The sequence below is a fragment of the Pocillopora damicornis genome, chromosome 7, assembly GCF_964200805.1.
Source record: "Pocillopora damicornis chromosome 7, jaPocDami1.2, whole genome shotgun sequence".
Classification (NCBI taxonomy): Eukaryota; Metazoa; Cnidaria; class Anthozoa; order Scleractinia; family Pocilloporidae; genus Pocillopora; species Pocillopora damicornis.
This window is the reverse complement of record NC_142676.1, coordinates 19,984,881-20,004,303: the sequence shown is the minus strand read 5'-3', so window position 1 is coordinate 20,004,303 and position 19,423 is coordinate 19,984,881. Positions and strand designations below refer to the sequence as shown.

General features: G+C 38.5%; 4 protein-coding genes across 5 annotated transcripts; all 4 read right to left on the bottom strand.

Annotated features, from left to right (window-relative positions):
• Positions 1-298: 298 nt before the first annotated feature.
• Positions 299-8,591, bottom strand: LOC113677498 (L-asparaginase). Its single transcript, XM_089211126.1, has 12 exons — positions 8,434-8,591; positions 8,163-8,319; positions 6,604-6,841; positions 6,127-6,210; positions 5,263-5,389; positions 4,518-4,630; positions 4,197-4,382; positions 3,286-3,399; positions 3,053-3,172; positions 2,695-2,790; positions 2,078-2,428; positions 299-1,442 (listed from the first exon to the last, which is right to left on the bottom strand). Exons 1-12 carry the CDS (start codon positions 8,525-8,527, stop codon positions 1,248-1,250), a joined length of 1,875 nt encoding a protein of 624 aa, XP_089067252.1. The 5' UTR covers positions 8,528-8,591; the 3' UTR covers positions 299-1,247.
• Positions 8,592-8,938: 347 nt separating this feature from the next.
• Positions 8,939-11,944, bottom strand: LOC113677482 (nociceptin receptor). Of its 2 annotated transcripts, XR_016188096.1 has the most exons (3): positions 11,808-11,944; positions 10,386-10,632; positions 8,939-9,089 (listed from the first exon to the last, which is right to left on the bottom strand). XR_016188096.1 is itself a non-coding variant. In XM_027194301.2 (2 exons), exons 1-2 carry the CDS (start codon positions 11,058-11,060, stop codon positions 9,066-9,068), a joined length of 699 nt encoding a protein of 232 aa, XP_027050102.2. In that variant the 5' UTR covers positions 11,061-11,202; the 3' UTR covers positions 8,939-9,065. The 2 variants fall into 2 exon arrangements, 1 of the variants encoding a protein (XP_027050102.2); XM_027194301.2 differs by lacking the exon at positions 11,808-11,944 and having other exon boundaries at positions 10,386-11,202.
• Positions 11,945-12,891: 947 nt separating this feature from the next.
• LOC113677495 (QRFP-like peptide receptor) lies at positions 12,892-15,612 on the bottom strand. The gene has a single exon (XM_027194311.2). The coding sequence runs from the start codon at positions 14,572-14,574 to the stop codon at positions 13,681-13,683; it is 894 nt and encodes a 297-aa protein (XP_027050112.2). The 5' UTR covers positions 14,575-15,612; the 3' UTR covers positions 12,892-13,680.
• Positions 15,613-16,345: 733 nt separating this feature from the next.
• LOC113677491 (QRFP-like peptide receptor) lies at positions 16,346-18,900 on the bottom strand. The gene has a single exon (XM_027194310.2). The coding sequence runs from the start codon at positions 18,898-18,900 to the stop codon at positions 17,953-17,955; it is 948 nt and encodes a 315-aa protein (XP_027050111.2). The 3' UTR covers positions 16,346-17,952.
• Positions 18,901-19,423: the final 523 nt, after the last annotated feature.

Here is a 19,423-nt window from a genome sequence, read left to right as displayed (position 1 = left end):
CGATACATAACCAAGCCTAACTGTCATGGTCGTTTACTCCAAGCGTAAAAAGGGGGTAACTTTCTAAAGAAGCTGTGTTGCTGCGTCGGTGGGGGAGTATAACAAGACAATTTGATTTTATCAACTGAGTTGGTAATGTAAATCACCACCGTAAAGAGTTTAAAAGCTGACTCTTCGAGCGTTAGCCCCAGGCCATTCGCTCTGACGAAGAGCTAACGCTCGGTACGTCAGCTTAGAAACAATGTACTAATTTCGTAAGTTTAAGCAAATTTTTCAGAAAAGAACAGAGGAATCATAGTAACCCCTAAGTTTCCTTTATTTAGCTTATTCTTTAAAAAAATACAATCCTCGCCTTTAGGTTTTTTTTTATCCCATTAAACAAACAAACAAAAATGCGATTAGCGTTTGCATGAACACGAACACTAACATATAATACTCCCTCAAAATGTGAATAACTAACTTGATAACTTTTATAAATAATATTTATCTGAGTGCATCCAGCCCCCTTCCCCTCATGCTTTTGTTTGTTTTGGATATATTATAAATATATATAAAATATATACAAAATAAATAACATCGTCATATCTTAAATGGCGAAACCCAAATCTTGAGCTCAGTTATCCCTCCAATAAATAACAGCCTTTAAAATGACCTTAAAATAATTTTCCCAATATTGCCAGCCAAAGAGTAATTTTCGAATGAGTATCGCAAAGAAAAAAATCATTCAGGTGTTTCTTAGTGGCTGTTACCGAAAGTCGTTTTCAACATCTCGTTTCCGACAACCAGTTTTCGATCGTTTTTGTTGCTTTGCCAATCGCGTAAGAAGTAAAAGTCGGCTACCTTGCATTCCTTCCTAAATAAAATGTTAAGTCACTCGCGCGTATTTTTCTTCAATTGAAAACATAGCCTTCTGGCTGTCTCACTTGTACTACGATCTCTTTCACTGATTTTGACCCATATTCCTTGTTGAAAAAAAAAATTTACTTTAATTCTATCGGTCTATTTTCTTATCCTGTTCCAGGTGTTCAGCTGCTAAAACGAAGCGCAACTGAAAACGAGGCGATAGTAACGGATAAGTGATAAAGAACGAGGGAGACTTTGGTCGGTTCGCGTAATGGCGTTCTCTACGCGACTTGACCCAGGCCTCCCTGGTTTTTTCACTCAGCCGCTACTTACTGAAAGCTTGGAACAGGCTGTTTTCCCATATTAAAAAAAATCAAACAAAAAAAACATGTCAAAATAATTATTCAAGATGATTCAGTTAGAGAGAGAACATTAAACTTCTTTAATCCGCAGTATCCGTCTAACATATCGATAATATTGTGCAATTCATACGACTTGGCATTGTCCATGGGAGTGCTGCCAAAAACATCACGGAGGTACGGATTTACACCATGCTCCAGCAAGAAGGCAACAGTCTCTACGTTGTTACGGCAAACGGCCTGCAATTCAGAAGAAGAAGAAACGTCTCAACCCTTTATACCTTAATCACATTATGCATATTCTCCATACTGTTCTCTATACATTTCTTAAGGTGCTGACAAGGAGAATTTGTTTAACAATCAAAAATTTCTGTTGGTGGTGTTCATTTCCTTTATTCTCATGACCTTAATGTGTGATCCAGGGGTAATGTTGTAAGGAGAAATTAGATGTTAGTCACTCAAACGGGTCAAAGGGTCAAACCCGGCAGGAAATGAGACCCAACCACTGGTATGGTTTCAGCACCGTGCGCATTTTCTTTAAGCCTCTTAAAAAAGGAACCGAAGTAATCGACACAGTCAATCAGAAAAAAAAAACATTAAATAAACATAGCGCTTGGAGTCAATGATAACTAAAAATAAAAACAAGAAAACTGCTTAAAAAAAAGGGCGGGAAAACGCGGGTGACCACTTCGCGAATGGTATCATTTAGCTTTGCATCTGACTGGTCGAGAAGGAGGACACAAATTTTCTGCACCAATCACAAATATATGCAAAGGCGGTGAAATCCCAGATTACATTCAAAATCAATTAAATTTTGAGGGTCGAAAACTTTGAGCGCGTCTTTCTTACTGTCTACATTTTTTCTCCGAACTCACCACATGGAGAGGCGTTCTTTTATCGTAATCACTCGCATTAAAATCCGCTCCCGCGAGTTGCCACACGAGTAAGTCATCCACTCGATTTTTCGCAGCCAAGCGACAAAGTTCAACCGCTGTCTCCATAGAAGATTTCATCAACTGAGCACCAGCTTTCCGAAGCGTTTTAACGATCTCTTTGTGCCGGAATTTAATGGCATCGTCCAGAGGGGAGCATTTAAATCTGTCTCGCACTTGCGTAATTGCGCCTTTTGCCAGGAGAAATTCGACCGCTTCCGTGTTGCCTTCTACGCATGCGATGTGAAGAGGAGTCCTACCATCGTAGTCCGTAGTGGCATTTACATCAGCACCCTTAAAAAAAAAGAGGAAAAAATCTTAGTAGGAAACAGAAAGGGTCTGGGAAGAAGTCCTAACCCCCCCTAAACTTTGTTTCTCACTCACTCTCTCTACTCTTTCGCTCGTCACCACAACCGAGAGTTTCCTGGGTCAGAGTAGCAAGTGATAAAAGAGATGAAGGGAAGGCGCTTCGCTGTACGAGGAATGAGTACGAATCAGTCGTGGTTGTATAAGAGGATTGGTGCGCGACAAAAGCAGACAACATAATGTGCATACCCTACCTGATTAAGAAGTTCTTCCATTGTCCTCACATTCCCAGCACTTGTAGCACAGCTCATGAGCACAGGAAGTAGAGCTTGCCTTATGAATTTCATTTCCTAAAAATAAAGTTAACACTTTTACAAAAAGTATTCCATGTCCTGCTGGATCATTTATTTTAAGATCATAACAATAAAGGAAATGATCACCTACCTAAGAAGCTTTGATTGTTAAACAAATTCTCCTTATCAATACATGCGGCTTAGAGGTGGACCGTGGGTGCTAACTTGGAGGTGGAGGTCGAGGGGTGGGGGGGGGGGGGGCACTTACAAGAACGTGGGCGTATATTCGAAGAAATACTGTAACTAAGAAAATAATAACCTTGCTGGAGCTGATCTGTAATGACGATGCTACGGCAGCAATGAATGAGTTGTCTTTGAGAGAGAATTGTTCCCTTGTATGAGCAACGGTGAGTTCTCCGCGAATATTATTTCGAATCAACTAAAAAAAAAGAAAAAGAAGTCACAAAGTCATGGCATTTAACAGAATAAAACTAAAACGAAGAAAGACCAGATTGAAACTGAAGTGGTCATACACCTGGTAACATACGCTACCTCTCGTTTCTCATTCAAACTGAGCTCCGTTTTTCCTAACACGTAGCAAAGTTTGGTAAGTGCTGCTTCAGGTGTCATGTCTGAGCCAGGAATCACCCCTGCATCTAACAACATCTGATAAAAAAATACGTCACCAACAACAATTATAGCTGAGATGCGCGCTTATTGTTTTCGCCGAAAAGGAGGTACCACTCATAGTCTACGTATTATCCACAATCATTAACCATTTAGCTCCCAGAAGTTATTAACATACTCCATAACTTCTCATCATAAAATCCATATATTATCAAGCAAACAGGTTGTAGAAAATCTCTATCGTTTTTCTAAATTTCAAGAAACAATTTTTCTCTTCCTCTCCCCGCTCCGTATTCTTTTTTAATTCACGCGCGGCGCGCGTGATTTCACAAATAAGCCAATCACATCAAATAACTTTAACCTTGTCAATGGAAAACTGACGTGGACATTTTTCGCGTACTTTTAGTTTTTTTTTTCGCGGAGTTTTAATCAGTTGTTTTTTAGCTTTCGTTCGCGTAAGTTTGTTACTCCTTTGTTTGGAATTTAAAGAAGTTACGGAATTTTTATTTTAGCCAAATGTTGTGGTTCATTTAACAAGTTTAATACATATTTTCTAAGGAGTTTGGACTCTAGTCTCTTTTTTCGTAAATGGATTTTTTACACAGGTGATGAGAAAACTCAAACTTATTTGGTAGAAGTTGTTATCATGATCTAACACGAAATTCTCATGACTAATTTACAAGAAAATGTGTAACATCTAGAGGGGAAAATTAACGATCAGATCTTGGGAGTTAAAGGACTAAAAAGGTGGTCGGAATGCTTCTAAACCTGAATTCATTACAACCCTAGATTTTTGAGAGGTGACAACGTAAATGTGAAAGAGAAACATTTCTTACCTTTCCTGTGGCATATTGATCAACGACAGGACCATGGAGACACTGTGTGCAGTTGACAATTAATAGACCTCGGTGAGTAGCTTTCTTTATCTCAGAAATAATGTCCTCACGGTTGTTAGGTGCATTTCCACACCCATACGTCTGCAGGACCACACCTAGCATGGGTGGTTTTAAAAATGCTTGCACCTGAGGAAGACAAATGAAATAAAAAAGGCAGTCATCAATCTAACACTTATGTACATGTGTATGAAATATGTACATGTGTATATTTGAGCACCAAAGATTGTTGATGGGAATTCCATGATTACTGTCATTACTTACAGTTTCAGATGTAATCCCTGGAAAGAGCCTAAGCAGTCCAATGTTGGGATTCATGTTAGAACAAACTGTGAACTTGTTAACACTGTTTGAACGGAATATTGCATCCCACTGCACTGTAAGAGTTAAAGAAAGTCATACCAGGCATCGGAACATCGCAGTCAGAATGTAACATCACAAGACATAACATATTTGACCAGAGGTTTACAAAAAATCTGAAATTATAGAATGGTTACCTCCTAGCGATTGAATTAAGGGATGTGGGAAATATGACTATGGACCACTCAGACAAGTATTTGTAAAAATTTTTAAAGAATTTCATTTATTTTACATAAATCAGGTTGTCTGATAACTAGTTTTTAGCACCTCCAGAGAAATGACATCCGTATACTGCATTTTACAGATGAAAATGCACTTGGGCTCAGCAATCTAATCAAAAACATTTCTGTCTGTTTCCTTGAACAAAAGGAATGATTGACATTTTCGTAAACATTTTGAAGGTAAGATGCATCTGAAAGATTCAGTGATAACCATGTGACTCCTAAGTGACAAGCATCTAATTTCTCCCCACAATATCACCCCTGAATCAAACACTGAAGTCACGAGAATAAAGGAAATGATCACCAGCCAAAGAAGCTCACGACTGTGAAACAAGTTCTCCTTGTTAGCTCCTTCGGAAATGTATAGAGAACAGTATGGAGAATATGCATACTGATGTTACAGTTTTAAGGATTATAAATGATTTTACCTTCAATGTTCACCTTCATGGTTACCAGGGGAGGAAGATTTGGGGAGGTGAAGGCATCAAAGCTCCCAGCACTCACTTTGGTGGAACGGTTACCCCGATATAAACATCCAGCAAAAAACAGAGTAACCTGGTATAGAAAAAACAAACTCAGTTCTCCCAACAAAAGGGAAATAAAAAAAGAATAACATTTTAGAACAATAATTTATTGCTCCAGTGATCATAGAGACGTGCATGCTCTTATTGGTTAAGGATTGCATCATATCTTGCTATTATCACCCAACGCAAGGTGATTATAGTGGGAGCCCTAATTTCAAAATGGCTGCCTTGCATTTTGTCAATGTTACCAAGGAAGTGATGGACACATGATAGAAGAAAATTCAATTCCAAAGAGGGCAAAAGATGCTATTAAGTTTGGCATAACACTTTCAAAAGAAAGATGTAGAGTTTTTGTTGATGGAATTAAATGAACCTGTTAAATTGTAGAGGAAACTCACTGCTATTTCAATATGAATAACTTTTTAAAACAATTGTAACAGAACTTACAATTTTAATTTAAAAATTAAATGAATTTGCAACAGAATTCAAAAGCACCAGTGCAGTTATACCAAAACAATTATTCAGCTCAGGCTCAGTGAAGATTCTTCTATAATCCCCTCAACTTTGTCTTAGGCATAATTCAACAATGTTCACTTTGCCTTTGGTGAATAATTGTTACACATTGATTTTGTCTCACATTTAAAACCTAAAATTACCATTTATTGCTTCCACATTCTCCATAAGGATACAGTAATTTTATCAATAATTCAATGGTGCCTTGTTTACCGGTAGAGATTTCCTTTAACAGAGGCAAAGCTAAAAACAAACCTCAGGAATAATGTAGTGACCAGCAATGACCAATGCACCTAACAGGTTGTCACGACCATCATTTCTCTGCTCATAAATTGGAACCTTGGAAAATAAAAATTCAATAAGTAAACAAGTCATTGATAGACAAACCTAGAGTATCACCATCCTTTCCATGCCCCTTGATGTTTGAAGGGTGGAAAATTCCATCCACTGCAAAAATCTCGAAATGGTAGATAATGTAGTAATATTTTTTTTAACACTTATCCACTGGATGCTCATTCATCTTTTGAATACAATCAATTGCCCTTTAAACAACAGGGCTCTGAACTGTTAGACTACAAGATCAAAACTTAATTCCACCATCATTACACTAAAGTTTCTATGCACAAAGAAAAAAATATACACACTAAAAACTTGACAGAATTTTCTGCAGACCTTCCCTCTCACTTTGCAAACTAACTGGTTGATGAAAATTTCAAAAGTGGGACATCTTACCTGTGAACCAGTGAAGATCACAGATTTCCCAAGGTTTTCCAGCATAAATGACAAAGCAGAAACACTGTAGGCCATTGTATCTGTTCCATGTATCACCACAAACCCATCATATCTACTGTAATTGTCTTCAATATCAAGTGCAATTTCCACCCAGTCTCCAATCGTCATGTTTGATGAGTCTTTGAGGGGTAAGTATTCTTTGATATAATATAATACTCGCACTCCATGAGCTGATATGCTGTTTATGTAATGGTACGCAACAAGTGAGTGTGTATTGGAGAGCTTTTCTGTGACATGCTTAAAGTGAAGCCTATTAGAAAACTAAAATAATTTTAATTTTAAAAGGAGAAGGGGGGATTATATTTACACGAACTGCTGTTTTTTTTTGTTTTTTTTTTTTTAGGATTTCCAGCCCATCGTAAAAGTCTAACTACATGAATGTACAATTAAGATCATTTTTTATCAGCTGCTGACATGTCACCCGTAGTAAAGGCTTATGATGCTTAAAGACATGGTTGCTTGTTACACTCGTTATCTGCATGGCCTATGTATCATTCTATATATAAACATATTGTTAAATTTGAGTCTGGAAACCCATTGCCAATCCCCTGTTAACCATTTTATATGCCCACTTAAATAAATGTCTTTTTATTCCCATTTATGGCACTATATACTTTTGTCCTCTGGACTAACATCATGTCAGAATATTTAAATAACGTGGCTAGCAAATTGAGAATCCAACAAAAGTAGAAATTTTGTACCTTGTGATATATGAAAAATATTACGGGAAATTTCAATAGTTTCATGAGAGAATTTTTCCATCAATAGAACAGTCCCTAATTTTAAGATTCTCAGAAGTTATTTTGTATCACCTTCAAATATAATTTCTAGCTGAGAAAACTAACTTCGGTAAAATTTCCGCACAGCCCCATCCAACATTATGCATTCAGTTCTTGGATAGAGAAAACAATGACAAAAACAATACATTGCCGTTGGGAAAACAGATTTGTTTTACAATAGTATGGGGCTGTGCGGAAATTTTACCCCAACTCCTCTCAGGTTGAAACATTGTCGATCTTAGAGTGACTCTTCAACTGAGCGTTGTCAAAACAATCGATGTGGTTTCAGCTGCGATACCGAACAAATTTAACGTTCAGAGGTTTAATCATTGACTTGGCTACGACGTGTATGCCTGAGCAAGTCACGCACGCATGTTGATAAACAAATCGAACCCCAAAGATTAAGTAAACAATTTTAGGAGCTAAGTAAGCTTAGTTAATATTGAGAGGCATCGTTGACATAGGTTTCAAAAAATTTGATTACGTTATGGTGCCCACTAAAAAAGGATTATAGAAAATGATTTTGACTCCCGTTTGTCCACGCCGACATTTAAATTGGATGAAACAATTCTACAATGCCTCTATCGACCGTTGTTTCTCGATCATTGACATCACTGACAACACATCGAACACATCAGCAGGGTATGAAAACAAAACATTTATCACAAAAGCCTAAATCATTAAACAGCTGAACACGCAGACATGTATAAATAGACTTACGGCATTGCTAACTCTTCTAGCTGTGAAGTACTGGAAGCGTTGTCACAGCTGAAAGACTTAAGACTTCCTTTTGGTTCAATCTTTGTATAATCCTCATCATACAACATAGGAAGTCTCTTTATTTGCGTCTGAAGGTGGCCAGATTTCGGCTGATATCCTAAACAAAGTAAAACAAAGCATATTTAATTGTATCATTGGGTTATCATACGTTCAGTCTGACTACGTGAGACGCCAGGCAAAAGTTGAGGGAAATTATTCGACAGCCCTTTACCTCCATCTGTTTTCTTCATTCCAATCGTTCCGCCTGTGTATAAAACTAAAACTTTCGTTTCTCGAATTTGCTTTGGCAAGGTAGAGCTCTCCATAACTGAATGCCGTACACCTTCCCGGCTCCCGCGCGACTATATCACGCCCGCTTTGCATGACTGATGCATGCGTTTTTTTTTTCTGTCGCTTCGACCTTACTTCCTCATATCTTCCATTTTTCATTTCTCGACAAAATTTCAACCACCGTATTATATTCTACAATATCAAGTATAACGAGATTATGGTAATATACCGACATAGGGAGTAATGTAATGATGAAAAAAATTGCAGAAAAGAGTTTGCAGTAAACGCTCTCTCAAATCTCAATAAATTATTTTTCGGGGGCGGATAGGGGGGTGTGTGCGGGCCGAACCAATCGTTAATGGTATAAACTGCTGACCATCTTATGCTGCGCCGTCGTATGATAGGAAATCACAAACAAATATTTTTCAGGCCTAAGAAGGTGGTCATTTATTTGACTCGGGTTTTGTTTTTTTATTTCCATTTTTTCCATATCAATTTGTTAATTTTTCGCCTACCACACAACGTGATCTGCTTGTGGTAAAGAGTCACTTCCACGAGCCTGTCAGGCGCCTTTCAAGTTGTGGCAGAATTAGCGTTCTGAAGAAGGAAAAACTCTCGAAACGTCAGCTTTGAAAGGCGAGAACTTGCGTGTAACCTAAGAGACTCTGAGAATAAGCTTAATGTTCCTTTGCCGCGCACAGACTATTAGAAAAATAGCTTTTTTTCTAGTGGCGCCACTCTTTGGAACAGACTTCCTCGTGACATAAGACAAACAGAGTCCCTTGGGTTATTTAAGCGTTTAATTAAAGAAGTACGTTCAGGCACAGCACTCGTGGAAAGCAGCTTAAGTTAGGTTTGTGCTTTAAGTATAGCTTTTATAGTATCTTATCCATTTAATGCATGTTTATATATTTGAACGTTTTTATGGCTGATGAAGTGTCCGTGGGAAAATAAAGATTATCTATCTGTCTATCTATCTATCTAGATGACACCCACACAACCCCTCATCGCCCACTCGAGAACGAAATAAGGGTTATTGATCATAATCCTTGTTGTCGCACGTGCAAGGCAAAGGAAACAACTTCCGTGCGACCTCACCATAACATAACAACAGGGATAGCGGCGAATGAATCCTTAAATCATGAAAACAACCTCAAGTTTTGTAACAACGCCCAAGCTTTTTCAGCCTTTTCCGCGCTGAAATTTATAATTTCATCAACACGGCGCTAAAAATATTCTCGTTCCCTTTACCATCCCTTATTTCTATCCGTACCCACCCCTAAATGCCAGTGACACCTTGCAGTGGGAGCGTTGGGGAGTTTTCTCCTTAATCAACGAACGAGGGAGTCTATTGGTGAGTATTAACAAAATTTTCTTTTAGAGAAAATAATTTCTTACTGTAGCACACACTAATCATCTCTTTCAACTTAACCTTCTTCGCATTATTTCTTTTTTACCGTAGTCACGCAGGAGAGACGTGAGACAAATGTGAATCGCGCGTGGAACCCCATGTTTTCTCGCAACTCAAACTCCTCGCCGCGCGCTTGATTAGGAGGAAACAGAAAAGAATGCGACCAAGGCTACTTTTAACTCGTGACGATAACTCTTCTGTCGGTAGAAGTAAATGCACGGATTCAAAGCAGAGTTTGCCAAACCAAGCAACGCAGACCAGAAATGAAGCTCGTTGTACTCAATATATCTTGTGCTGATGATGGCCACTGGAAGCCAACAAACGGAGAAGACAAACACAACCAAAGCTATCGTCTTCGCGACTTTCTTATTTCTTTCACGTATCTCTGCATGCATCTGTCTACCGCCTGCGTTTATGTGCAAATCGTCTATTTTAAGAGAGGCACAACCAACTTTGACAAAAATGGCAATACCACTACTTACAATGGCGATATAACAGCACGCGACACCGAAGTTTTTCACATGCTTTAAGACTACAGACCATCGGCCTTGGCGTGGAACAACCACTTCTGGGATGGGAACTACCAGAGAAGCCAGCCAAATGAGTACGAGAACTGCTCTCAGTTTTGAGGACGTCATTTTAACTTTGTGATGAATGGGATGACAGATCGCCCAATACCGATCAAGACTCATGGACGATAAGATCAGCAATGAAGCCGTCGCTGAGTATCTGCCGAGAACAATCGCACCAAGCATTAAAGAACCGTTCCAAGAACATATCGGCACGAAGCCCTTTGTTATTACTGAGATGATCAGAGGAATTGTTACAACAGTGACAAGAAGATCAGCAATAGCTAAGTTCTGAATAAACACGCTACAATTATTGTTTAGGTTTGTCGTTCTACTAATCACAAGCAGAACCAGACCGTTGCCAAGAGAACCACCGATTGCCAAAATACTGCACAGGGAAACTGCCACAACTATATCTGTTGTTGTGAGCGAAAAATCTTGGCATAAGGTTGTATTAGAAAGTCCATCCAGGGAACTGGTGTTGATCAAATCTTTGTTTCCACAATCATTATTTCCCAAAGAGTGGTGATTTCCCAGAATAGTTGAGTTAAATTCCATAACTGCTCGGTTTTGAAAAAAATTGACCATTAAATTTGCCGCGTGCACGCTTGAGAAAAATTTCAGCTGAAAGTGTAAGACAGTAAAAGCAACTGCAATGCACAAGGTAATTCAATTTAAACCGATTCATCACAGGTCGTCGGGGAGATCGGAAATAATTTTATTAGTTAAGTGGCCGGATTTGTTTAACGCCCGTAACCGAGTACATTAGGAGGAACTGATTCTTATCTCCGATTCTTAGCTCTTGACAAATCATATCATGTATTGTGATTTAAATCGACTGATAGACGACCTTGACTCTCACTCGATCCTTCCACGAGGCTTTTCAAAGGAAACGAACGCCTCTTAACTCTGGCTTTTACGAAGCAAAAACATCCGTCCATCTTAATGACTGTTTTTTTCTAAACTACTAAAGAAGATAAGTTGAACTTGCCGGTAGAAATGTCGGAGGCAGGGAGCAATGCCTGCTTTGAATGCTCGTATCTCAAAGTTCTTTAATTTTTTCCGATGTAACGTCGTTGAAACGGTATCGGGCGACTTAAATTTATTGCCGCTTTGCATATGATAAGATATAATTTGATGTGTGAGCGTACAGGGAATATTTCCTTTGCATCCTTTGTAAATGATACCTCAGATTAAAGAAAATTATGAGACAACAGATCGGTTTTGGTTCGGAGAAAAACTCCGTTTTTTTAATTTAATTTTTTAACTGTGTTTCTTTTTTTCAAATGCTTCTTAAGAACATTTGTAAACTACAACCGAATTTCCATAACATACCTCAGGGGAGCAATATCTCTAGGCGCCTACCAAAACACTATCGGAGTGTTGTTGTATTCCGTCTTCTATTCTAACCGCGTTGAAAAAGTTGTGCTTTGATGAACAGAGATCCTGTATGCATACAAAAAAAGAAAAAACATGCTTTACGGACACCTGGAGACATCCTTTCACGCTGTTTTGTAAAAATAAAAAAAAGGATCGTATCCGAATCTTTAATTTGTGAATTGTCGGCGTGTAACGCTTTCCTTTTATCTGTTGAATAGGAAATTAAAGTTGCAAGAGTTATTGTTTATTCCCCTGAAAAAAAAAAAAGACGTTTTATTCAGTTCACAGAAGGCGTCTTATTGACTGATCAAAGCGAAGACATCTGGTAAGTACACACGAAGTTTTACAAATTTCGTTTTCCCTCTGACAGGTGTCAATCAATTCAACATGTTATTTTCATGGGATGACATTTTAGGGATCCTCCCAAACATGTGAAACTGGAAGCTACAACCTGAAAGCAATTTCTTTTGTACTTTTTTTTTTCTCTAATACAATAATTCAACTCTATATCAACAGTTTTTATCAAAATTATTTCTGACAGCTCTTTCTGACAACTTTCAGCGTGAAAATTGCGTCAAGACGACACCGAAAGGTCGATCACTCATCTCTTATGCTGGTCCACAGTGAACTGCCTCTCACGGTTATTTTGGTCATTTACATATATATATAATATATATAAGTAACCGTGAGAGGCAGTTCGCTGTGGACCAGCATAAGAGATAAGTGATCGACCTTTCGGTGTCTATATGTATATATATATATATATATATATATATATATATATATATATATATATATATATATATATATATATAAACCAACGAAAGTATCGCTTAAAAAGAAAAATAATAAATCTATCGGTGTATTTACTTTCTGAACATCGGTTCTTTCAGAACTTGTAGGCAACCTTGAGTTGAATTGAGCGCAAAAATAGTGCGGTCATTTTATTTTTTCCTATTTCGTGCTTTTATGCTTCACGGTCGAATGGCCCTTGGTTTCGTCTGAAACGTTACTTTAAAAATCATTTTAAACAATCTTCTGAAGACTACTTCGGACAATTTTTAATAACACTACCAAGCAAAAACGTAAATGAATTATTTACTGCGTTAATCTTTAGCCTAAAAATTAAATATCCTCAAAATAACGTTTCGAAGAGATTGTCATCTTTTTAAAGTTATTTTTTATAAGAGTGACATCTGCAACATCACTTTATATTCTTTGGAACATAATCCAAAACTTTGCAATTTAATTGTCAATGGAACCGTGCATTAAAAAAAAAAATTCAGTCTAGATTCAAATATATTGCTTGTGGGTTTTCGGGTAGCTATGAAGAATTGATCGTTTAAGTGTAGTTAGATCATTTTAGGAATGGAGAAAAATAGAGCGCTTTTCGGCTGAGTGTTGTAAAACCACTACTAGAGTGATCACGAAAGCCAATTAGAAGAAAAGACAATACCCATAAGAGCCAATTAAAACACAGAGTTAAAACAATCAAACTGTCTACAGCGCGGGAAAACGCGGGCGATCAAGTCGTTTCAGTTTTGCATCTGATTGGTTTAGAAAGTGGCAAGAATTTTCTGGACTAATCATAGAGCGAAGTAAAGCAATACCATTACAAGCATGGATTACTTTCGACACTCAATTGAAAATTGGTCTAAAACTGAGAATTAGAAACTGGAAGTGAATAACCTCTAACTTTTCCTATCACTTTCAAATTACTATCCCGCCAAAAGGTTATGAGAGCCCTCAAACTTAACATCGCTAAACAGGTGTTACCTTTATGCAACACTCATTTATCTGAACTTGTTCATAGCTAGATGTGTTGGAGCTAGTTAGATGCACCTCGTTTACATCTGAGCAAAGATTTTAGCGCTTTGCGGTAGTTTGGCTGCCGACAGAAATAAATCCACGGGTTTACTGTTGAGTTAGCGAGTCCCACTGTAGCAAACCAGAAATAGATTCTATCATTCCTGTCCTCACTGATCTCAATACCTGTAAGATACGCGATCGGGATCCAACACAGGGTGAAGACGACTACAACGAGTGCAATCGTCTTGGCGACTTGTTTGTTCCTCTGACTCAAATCTGCGGCGAGGCGAGATGTTCCTTGATCCTGATGAAGTGATCCTATTTGTCTTGAATTGGCGCGAACATTCCTGATTGTAAAAATACCGCTGACGATTATGATCGAATACGAGCAAGCCAATCCAATAACCTGAAGAAATTTGGCGAGGGCTGATCCGGTATAGAACGTCTCCAAAAGAGGGAGGGTCAAAGATTTTATCCATGTTATTGCGATGACTATCTTTGCTTTCGATACAGTTACAATCGTTTTGTGTTTCATCGGATGGCAGATGGCAAAACAGCGATCCACACTGAGGGTAGTTAGCGTCAGTAGCGAGGAACTGGCAGAGAAAAGTGCTATTACCCAGGCAGCGAAAATCGGAGCATGGATTATGCATTTATCAAAAAACCCCTGAATTAGGACAAACACTAAAAGAGGCATTACTACTGCTGTCACCATCAAATCAGACACAGCGACATTTGCTATTAAAATTCCGCACACGTTCCTCAAAGTTGGTGTCCGGTGGATAGCAAGAATCACGAATATGTTTCCCAACGATCCGACGATGGTAAGCGAGGTGTACAAAACCGTTGTCACGATTTCACCGGCGAATCCGAGTGGGAGTTTGCAAAGAGACTCCTTATCTGAAGTCGCCATGTTGTGTTCGAAACATCCGCTCAGTAGACATGTACGGGAAGTTTTATAATTTTTTTCCCTCTCTGGCAAAGATCAATAAATCATCTGTTATGTTAATAGCCTGCAAACTATCGCTAACAATTTAATCTCATCATTTTTAATATGGTGAGGTTAATGCAAACAAAAGTACTAATTAAAAAATCGACCAATATTTACTCTGAGAACATATGATATTGGAATACAGATGTGCTCGAATGCTAAATATAGGGGTCAAAACTCTCCTTATTTGGACTTGTGGAGGCAACATTGCATCGAATTGAACGAAATATAAAAACTTGCCGTCGGTGCTTCCGTTCTAAATGCAAAACAACGCAGATTGAAATAGTTACAGACAGAAGTTTCGCAAACAATGCCAAAAAAGACTTTCACGCGAGCTCGGCTAATGGCATAGTCGTTTTAATTTTACAATTTCATCCCTTTTTGGTTGACATCGCCTGCTTTTGTGGATGGTTGGTTACCCGTGGCCATTTATGAAAGCCGAACATTACTTTTTAAAACATTAATACAATCTCCTACAGACGACCTCAGACAATTTTTTTCTAATCATTATGAACTTGAGATTTAAGGCGTCACCACCATGCGCAAACGTCAATGAATTATTCATTACGTTGGTAGTTAGCGGCAATTGCGTAAACTATCCTTAAATATAGAAAAGTCGGTTTGATAATGTTTCGAAGAAGTCGTTATCTTTTCAAAGTCATTTTATTAAGAGTAACATCTGCAGGATAGTTTCAATTTCACTCAGTGGGCTATATCAAGAACTTTTGCGGAGTTTGTCACTGCAACCGTTCATGTTGGTAACTTAGTCTAGATGGAAAGGTTTACAGTCAAGTCGCCCGAGAGTCATCTTGCCCGAAGTCACGTAGCCCGAAACCTGAGTCATGTTGCCCGACATTTTAGTAATGTCGTCCGAAAAAAAAAGTCAAGTCGCCCGAAGAAACAAATACTAAAAAGATCAGAATTTCAGACTGTAAAAAGGCAATAGCGTGGAGAAATTTTTTATCACTAAAGCGCCCTTTGTTTCCGACAACACCATGAAGATTCTTACAGCGTTGTTCGTTCCTAACAACAAAGGGAAACGTTGTTCAAAAAACATAAGGGAAACATATTTCAATTCCGAGCATACGCTCGATTTCTGTGTAGTCAAAGTCTTCATGGTATTGTTAGAAACCAAGAAAAAGTTTCCTAAGCTTAGGAAACGTCCGTGAGTAAGAAACGATTACATACCAAACGAACAGCGCTGCATTTTGTTATTGGAAACGAGCAACGTTCCTTTCGTTGTTAGGAACAAACAGCGCTGTAAGAATGTTCATGGTGTTGTCGGAAACAACGAGCACTTTAGTGACAAGAAAATTCTCAACGTCATTGCCTGTTAACAGTCTGAAATTCTGATCTTTTTAGTATTTGTTTCTTCGGGCAACTTGACTTTTTTTTTTCGGGCGACATTACTAAAATTTCGGGCAACGTGACTCAGGTTTTGAGCGACATGACTCTCGGGCGACTTGACCGGTTACCGATGGAAATATTGCCTGCGCGTTTTCAGGTAGCTTTCAAAAGTTGATCCATATTTTGAATTTAGTTTTAAGGAATTATTCGACAGTCGGAAACAGGTCCGTAGTCTTCTCATTTAACCACTATAATAAAGTGATTAACTTGCAACTTCTCCCAACATTTTTGAAATGGTATCAGTCCGGAAAAAGGTAACGAGAGTTCTAAAACTTATCAGTTTAGCAATGTTACTAACAATCTTTTATTCACACTATTCAGGTACAAGGATTAGTAAAAAAAAAAAGAAAGAAAATACAGAAAACGAAATTATATAGATTATATAACTATATGTATAATTTTTTGAATCAGTGTGAAACAGCCAAAGTAGCAAAGCTTTCGAGTTGGCTACCACTATGCAACTCTCAATTCTCTGTACTCATTTACAACAAAATGTACCGCAGCTAGATGGGAGAATTGCGATGGTAATCTTAGGAGTTGAAAGGTTCAAACAAGGTACCGCTTTTTCTTTCGCAGGCTGCGATTTTGCTCTTGCACTTCGAAGACGCTAGATACGCCTCGTTTGACATCCAAGCAAAGATTACAGCACCCTACCGCCTTACTGTAGTTTGCCGGGCTGACGATGAAAACAAATGTACGGGTCTCCTGCTGAGTTAGAGAGTCCTAGTGTAGCAAACCAGATGTAGAATTTCTCACTGTCTGCATTGATCTTAATTTCATTTTTTCTGTTTCACCTCTTTCTCATTTGCATCGCTGTTGTAGATGGTTCCTTGTGGCGTCTTAACCGCGACACCGAAACGCTACTTTTGGAATCATTTAATACAATCTTATGCGAACTATTTCATCAGTGCGATTTTTCTGATCACTACGGGTTTGCTTATAATGACAGAAAGGTCAATGAATTATTCAAATTCTGAAACGGATATTTCAAATTTACAAGAAATGTCTCGAAGAATTGTCATCTTTTCAAAGTCATTTTCATTAAGATTTAATACATCTGTAGCATCGTTTCACTTTCGTTAACCCGTATCGAAAACTTTTGAAATTTTACTGAAACCGTATTAAGACAGATTGGTCCTCTTCCAAAGCTTTCAAAAAATAATTTGTACCATCAGTTAGAATTTAGGAATTAGTTGACAGATGATTGGTGAGTCTTCTCAGGTGGGCCGCTACTACAAGCCCAAGTGAATATATTTCTAGCTTCTCGTAACACTTTTGAAACGTTACTACGCAAAAAAGTGATGAGAGTCTCACAATTTATCATTTCTAGTGAATATATTGCTAGCTTCTCGTAACACTTTTGAAACGTTACTACGCAAAAAAAGTGATGAGAGTCTCACAACTTATCATTTCTAAGCAGGTGTTATCCTTAGGCAACTCTCACCCTCTGATCTTACTTACAACAAAATGTATCCCAGCTAGAAAGGGAGAATTGCGAAGACAATCTTACGAGCTGAAGGGTCCAAACAAGGCGTCGCCTTTTCTCTTACGTGCTCACTTTGGTTCTGTTTCAAATATCCGGCGTCAATGGTTTTCAGGTAGCTTTGCAAAGTTGATTCGTATTAGCACTTGGATTTTAGGAATTAGTCGACAGTTAAAAATTAGTTAGTCTTCCCCGTTCAACTGTTCTGTATTCTTTAGCGCTGGATGACTTGTAACTTCTCAAAACACTATCAAAATGTTTTCCCGCAAAAAGCTAATGAGAGTCCCGAAACTTATGATATCTAATCAGGTGTTACCTTTAGGCAATCCTTCCTCTCTGAAATTATTTATAACAAAATGGGAAGTCGATCTTTTGAGTTGGAGGGTATAAACGAGGCACCGCCTTTTCTTTCACCTGGTCAATTTAGTCCCTTGTGTTGCATTGCGATTTTGGACTTGCACGACAGCGTTAGATGTGCCTTGTTTGCATCCAAGCAACGATTTGAGCGCTTTGCGGTAGTTTGGCTGCCGATAGAAGTAAATCCACGGGTTTACTGTTGAGTTAGCGAGCCCCAGTGTAGCAAACCAGAAATAGATTCTGCCATTTCTATCTGCATCGATCTCAATACTTATGATAAACGCGATTGGGATCCAACATAAGGTGAAGAGGAACACGACAAGTGCGATCGTCTTGGCGACTTGTTTGTTCCTCTGGGTCAAATCTGCAGTGAGGCGAGACGCTCCTTGATCTTGATGAAGTGATCTTATTTGTCTTGAATTGGCGCGCACATTCCTGATCGTAAAAATACCGCTTATGACTATGATGGAGTAACAGTAGACCACTCCAATGGTCTGAAGGAACTTTGCGATGGTCGATTCACGGTAGAACGTCTCTAAAATAGGGAGTATCAAGGACTCAATCCACGTTTTTCCAATTAATATCTTTGCTTTTGTTAAAGTTACGATCGTTTTGTGCTTCATCGGGCGACAAATGGCAAAGCAGCGATCCACACTGAGGTTGGTTAGAGTCAGTAGCGATGAACCGGCAGAGAAAAGTGCTATTATCAAGACAACAAAAATTGGAGTTTGATATATGCACTTATCCAAAAACCCCTGAATTAGGACAAACACTACAAGAGGCATTACTACTGCTGTCACTATCAGATCAGACACAGCGACATTTGCTATTAAAATTCCGCACACGTTCCTTAAAGTTGGTGTACGGTAGATTGCAAGAATCACGAAGATGTTTCCCAAGGATCCGATAATACCAAGCGAGGTGTACGAAACCAATGCCAAGACCTCGCCAGTGAATCCGAGTGGGAGTTTGCAGTCAGATGCCTCATCTGAAGTCGCCATGTTGTGTTCGAGGCAGTTATGGGTGTCACCCTTCAAGCAATCTCCGTTTTTAACTGTTACGGTGGAACACAACCGAAGCACAGTTGATTTTTCCCAGTTATTACGTAATACGCCTCAGTGGATATCCAACGGGTCACTTTAATTAGTATTTTGTTCGCGATCCGGTATTTTCCGTTCAGGACAAAGGAAAAGCTTAGAGGTCTGCTTCTGAAAAATCTTGGTTACAGCAGATTTCAAGCTTGACAAAAGGAAACACCTGTGTCTTTGCACCTCTATTTTGCTGCTATTTTAAACCCACACTTCAAGGAGGGAAACACACTGTCAACACAGCACTCGATAACTCATGTCAAAATTTTCCAACATCCGCGATCCTGGCATTAAACTGAATAATTCTTTAAACCCTCTCAGAAAATAAGAAATTGCTTGCTGTCCGCTACGATATCAATTGAGGCAATAAGGATTTGACAACCCATAGTGTCATGAGTTTTTCGTATCCATCTTTAAAATAATTTTTTGTTTCAAA

Excerpts from the sequence above, each read along its gene's own strand:
- LOC113677498 (XM_089211126.1), bottom strand. The coding sequence starts at position 8,527 with ATGGAGAGCTCTACCTTGCCAAAGCAAATTCGAGAAACGAAAGTTTTA. Across the intron at positions 6,211-6,603 it reads TGATCTTCACTGGTTCACAG|GTTCCAATTTATGAGCAGAG; the intron begins GTAAGATGTCCC and ends TTATTTTCCAAG. Across the intron at positions 4,383-4,517 it reads CAGGGATTACATCTGAAACT|GTGCAAGCATTTTTAAAACC; the intron begins GTAAGTAATGAC and ends TGTCTTCCTCAG.
- LOC113677495 (XM_027194311.2), bottom strand. The coding sequence starts at position 14,574 with ATGGCGACTTCAGATAAGGAGTCTCTTTGCAAACTCCCACTCGGATTC.
- LOC113677482 (XM_027194301.2), bottom strand. The coding sequence starts at position 11,060 with ATGGTCAATTTTTTTCAAAACCGAGCAGTTATGGAATTTAACTCAACT. Across the intron at positions 9,090-10,385 it reads CGTGCTGTTATATCGCCATT|AACGCTAATTCTGCCACAAC; the intron begins GTAAGTAGTGGT and ends TTCCTTCTTCAG.
- LOC113677491 (XM_027194310.2), bottom strand. The coding sequence starts at position 18,900 with ATGGCGACTTCAGATGAGGCATCTGACTGCAAACTCCCACTCGGATTC.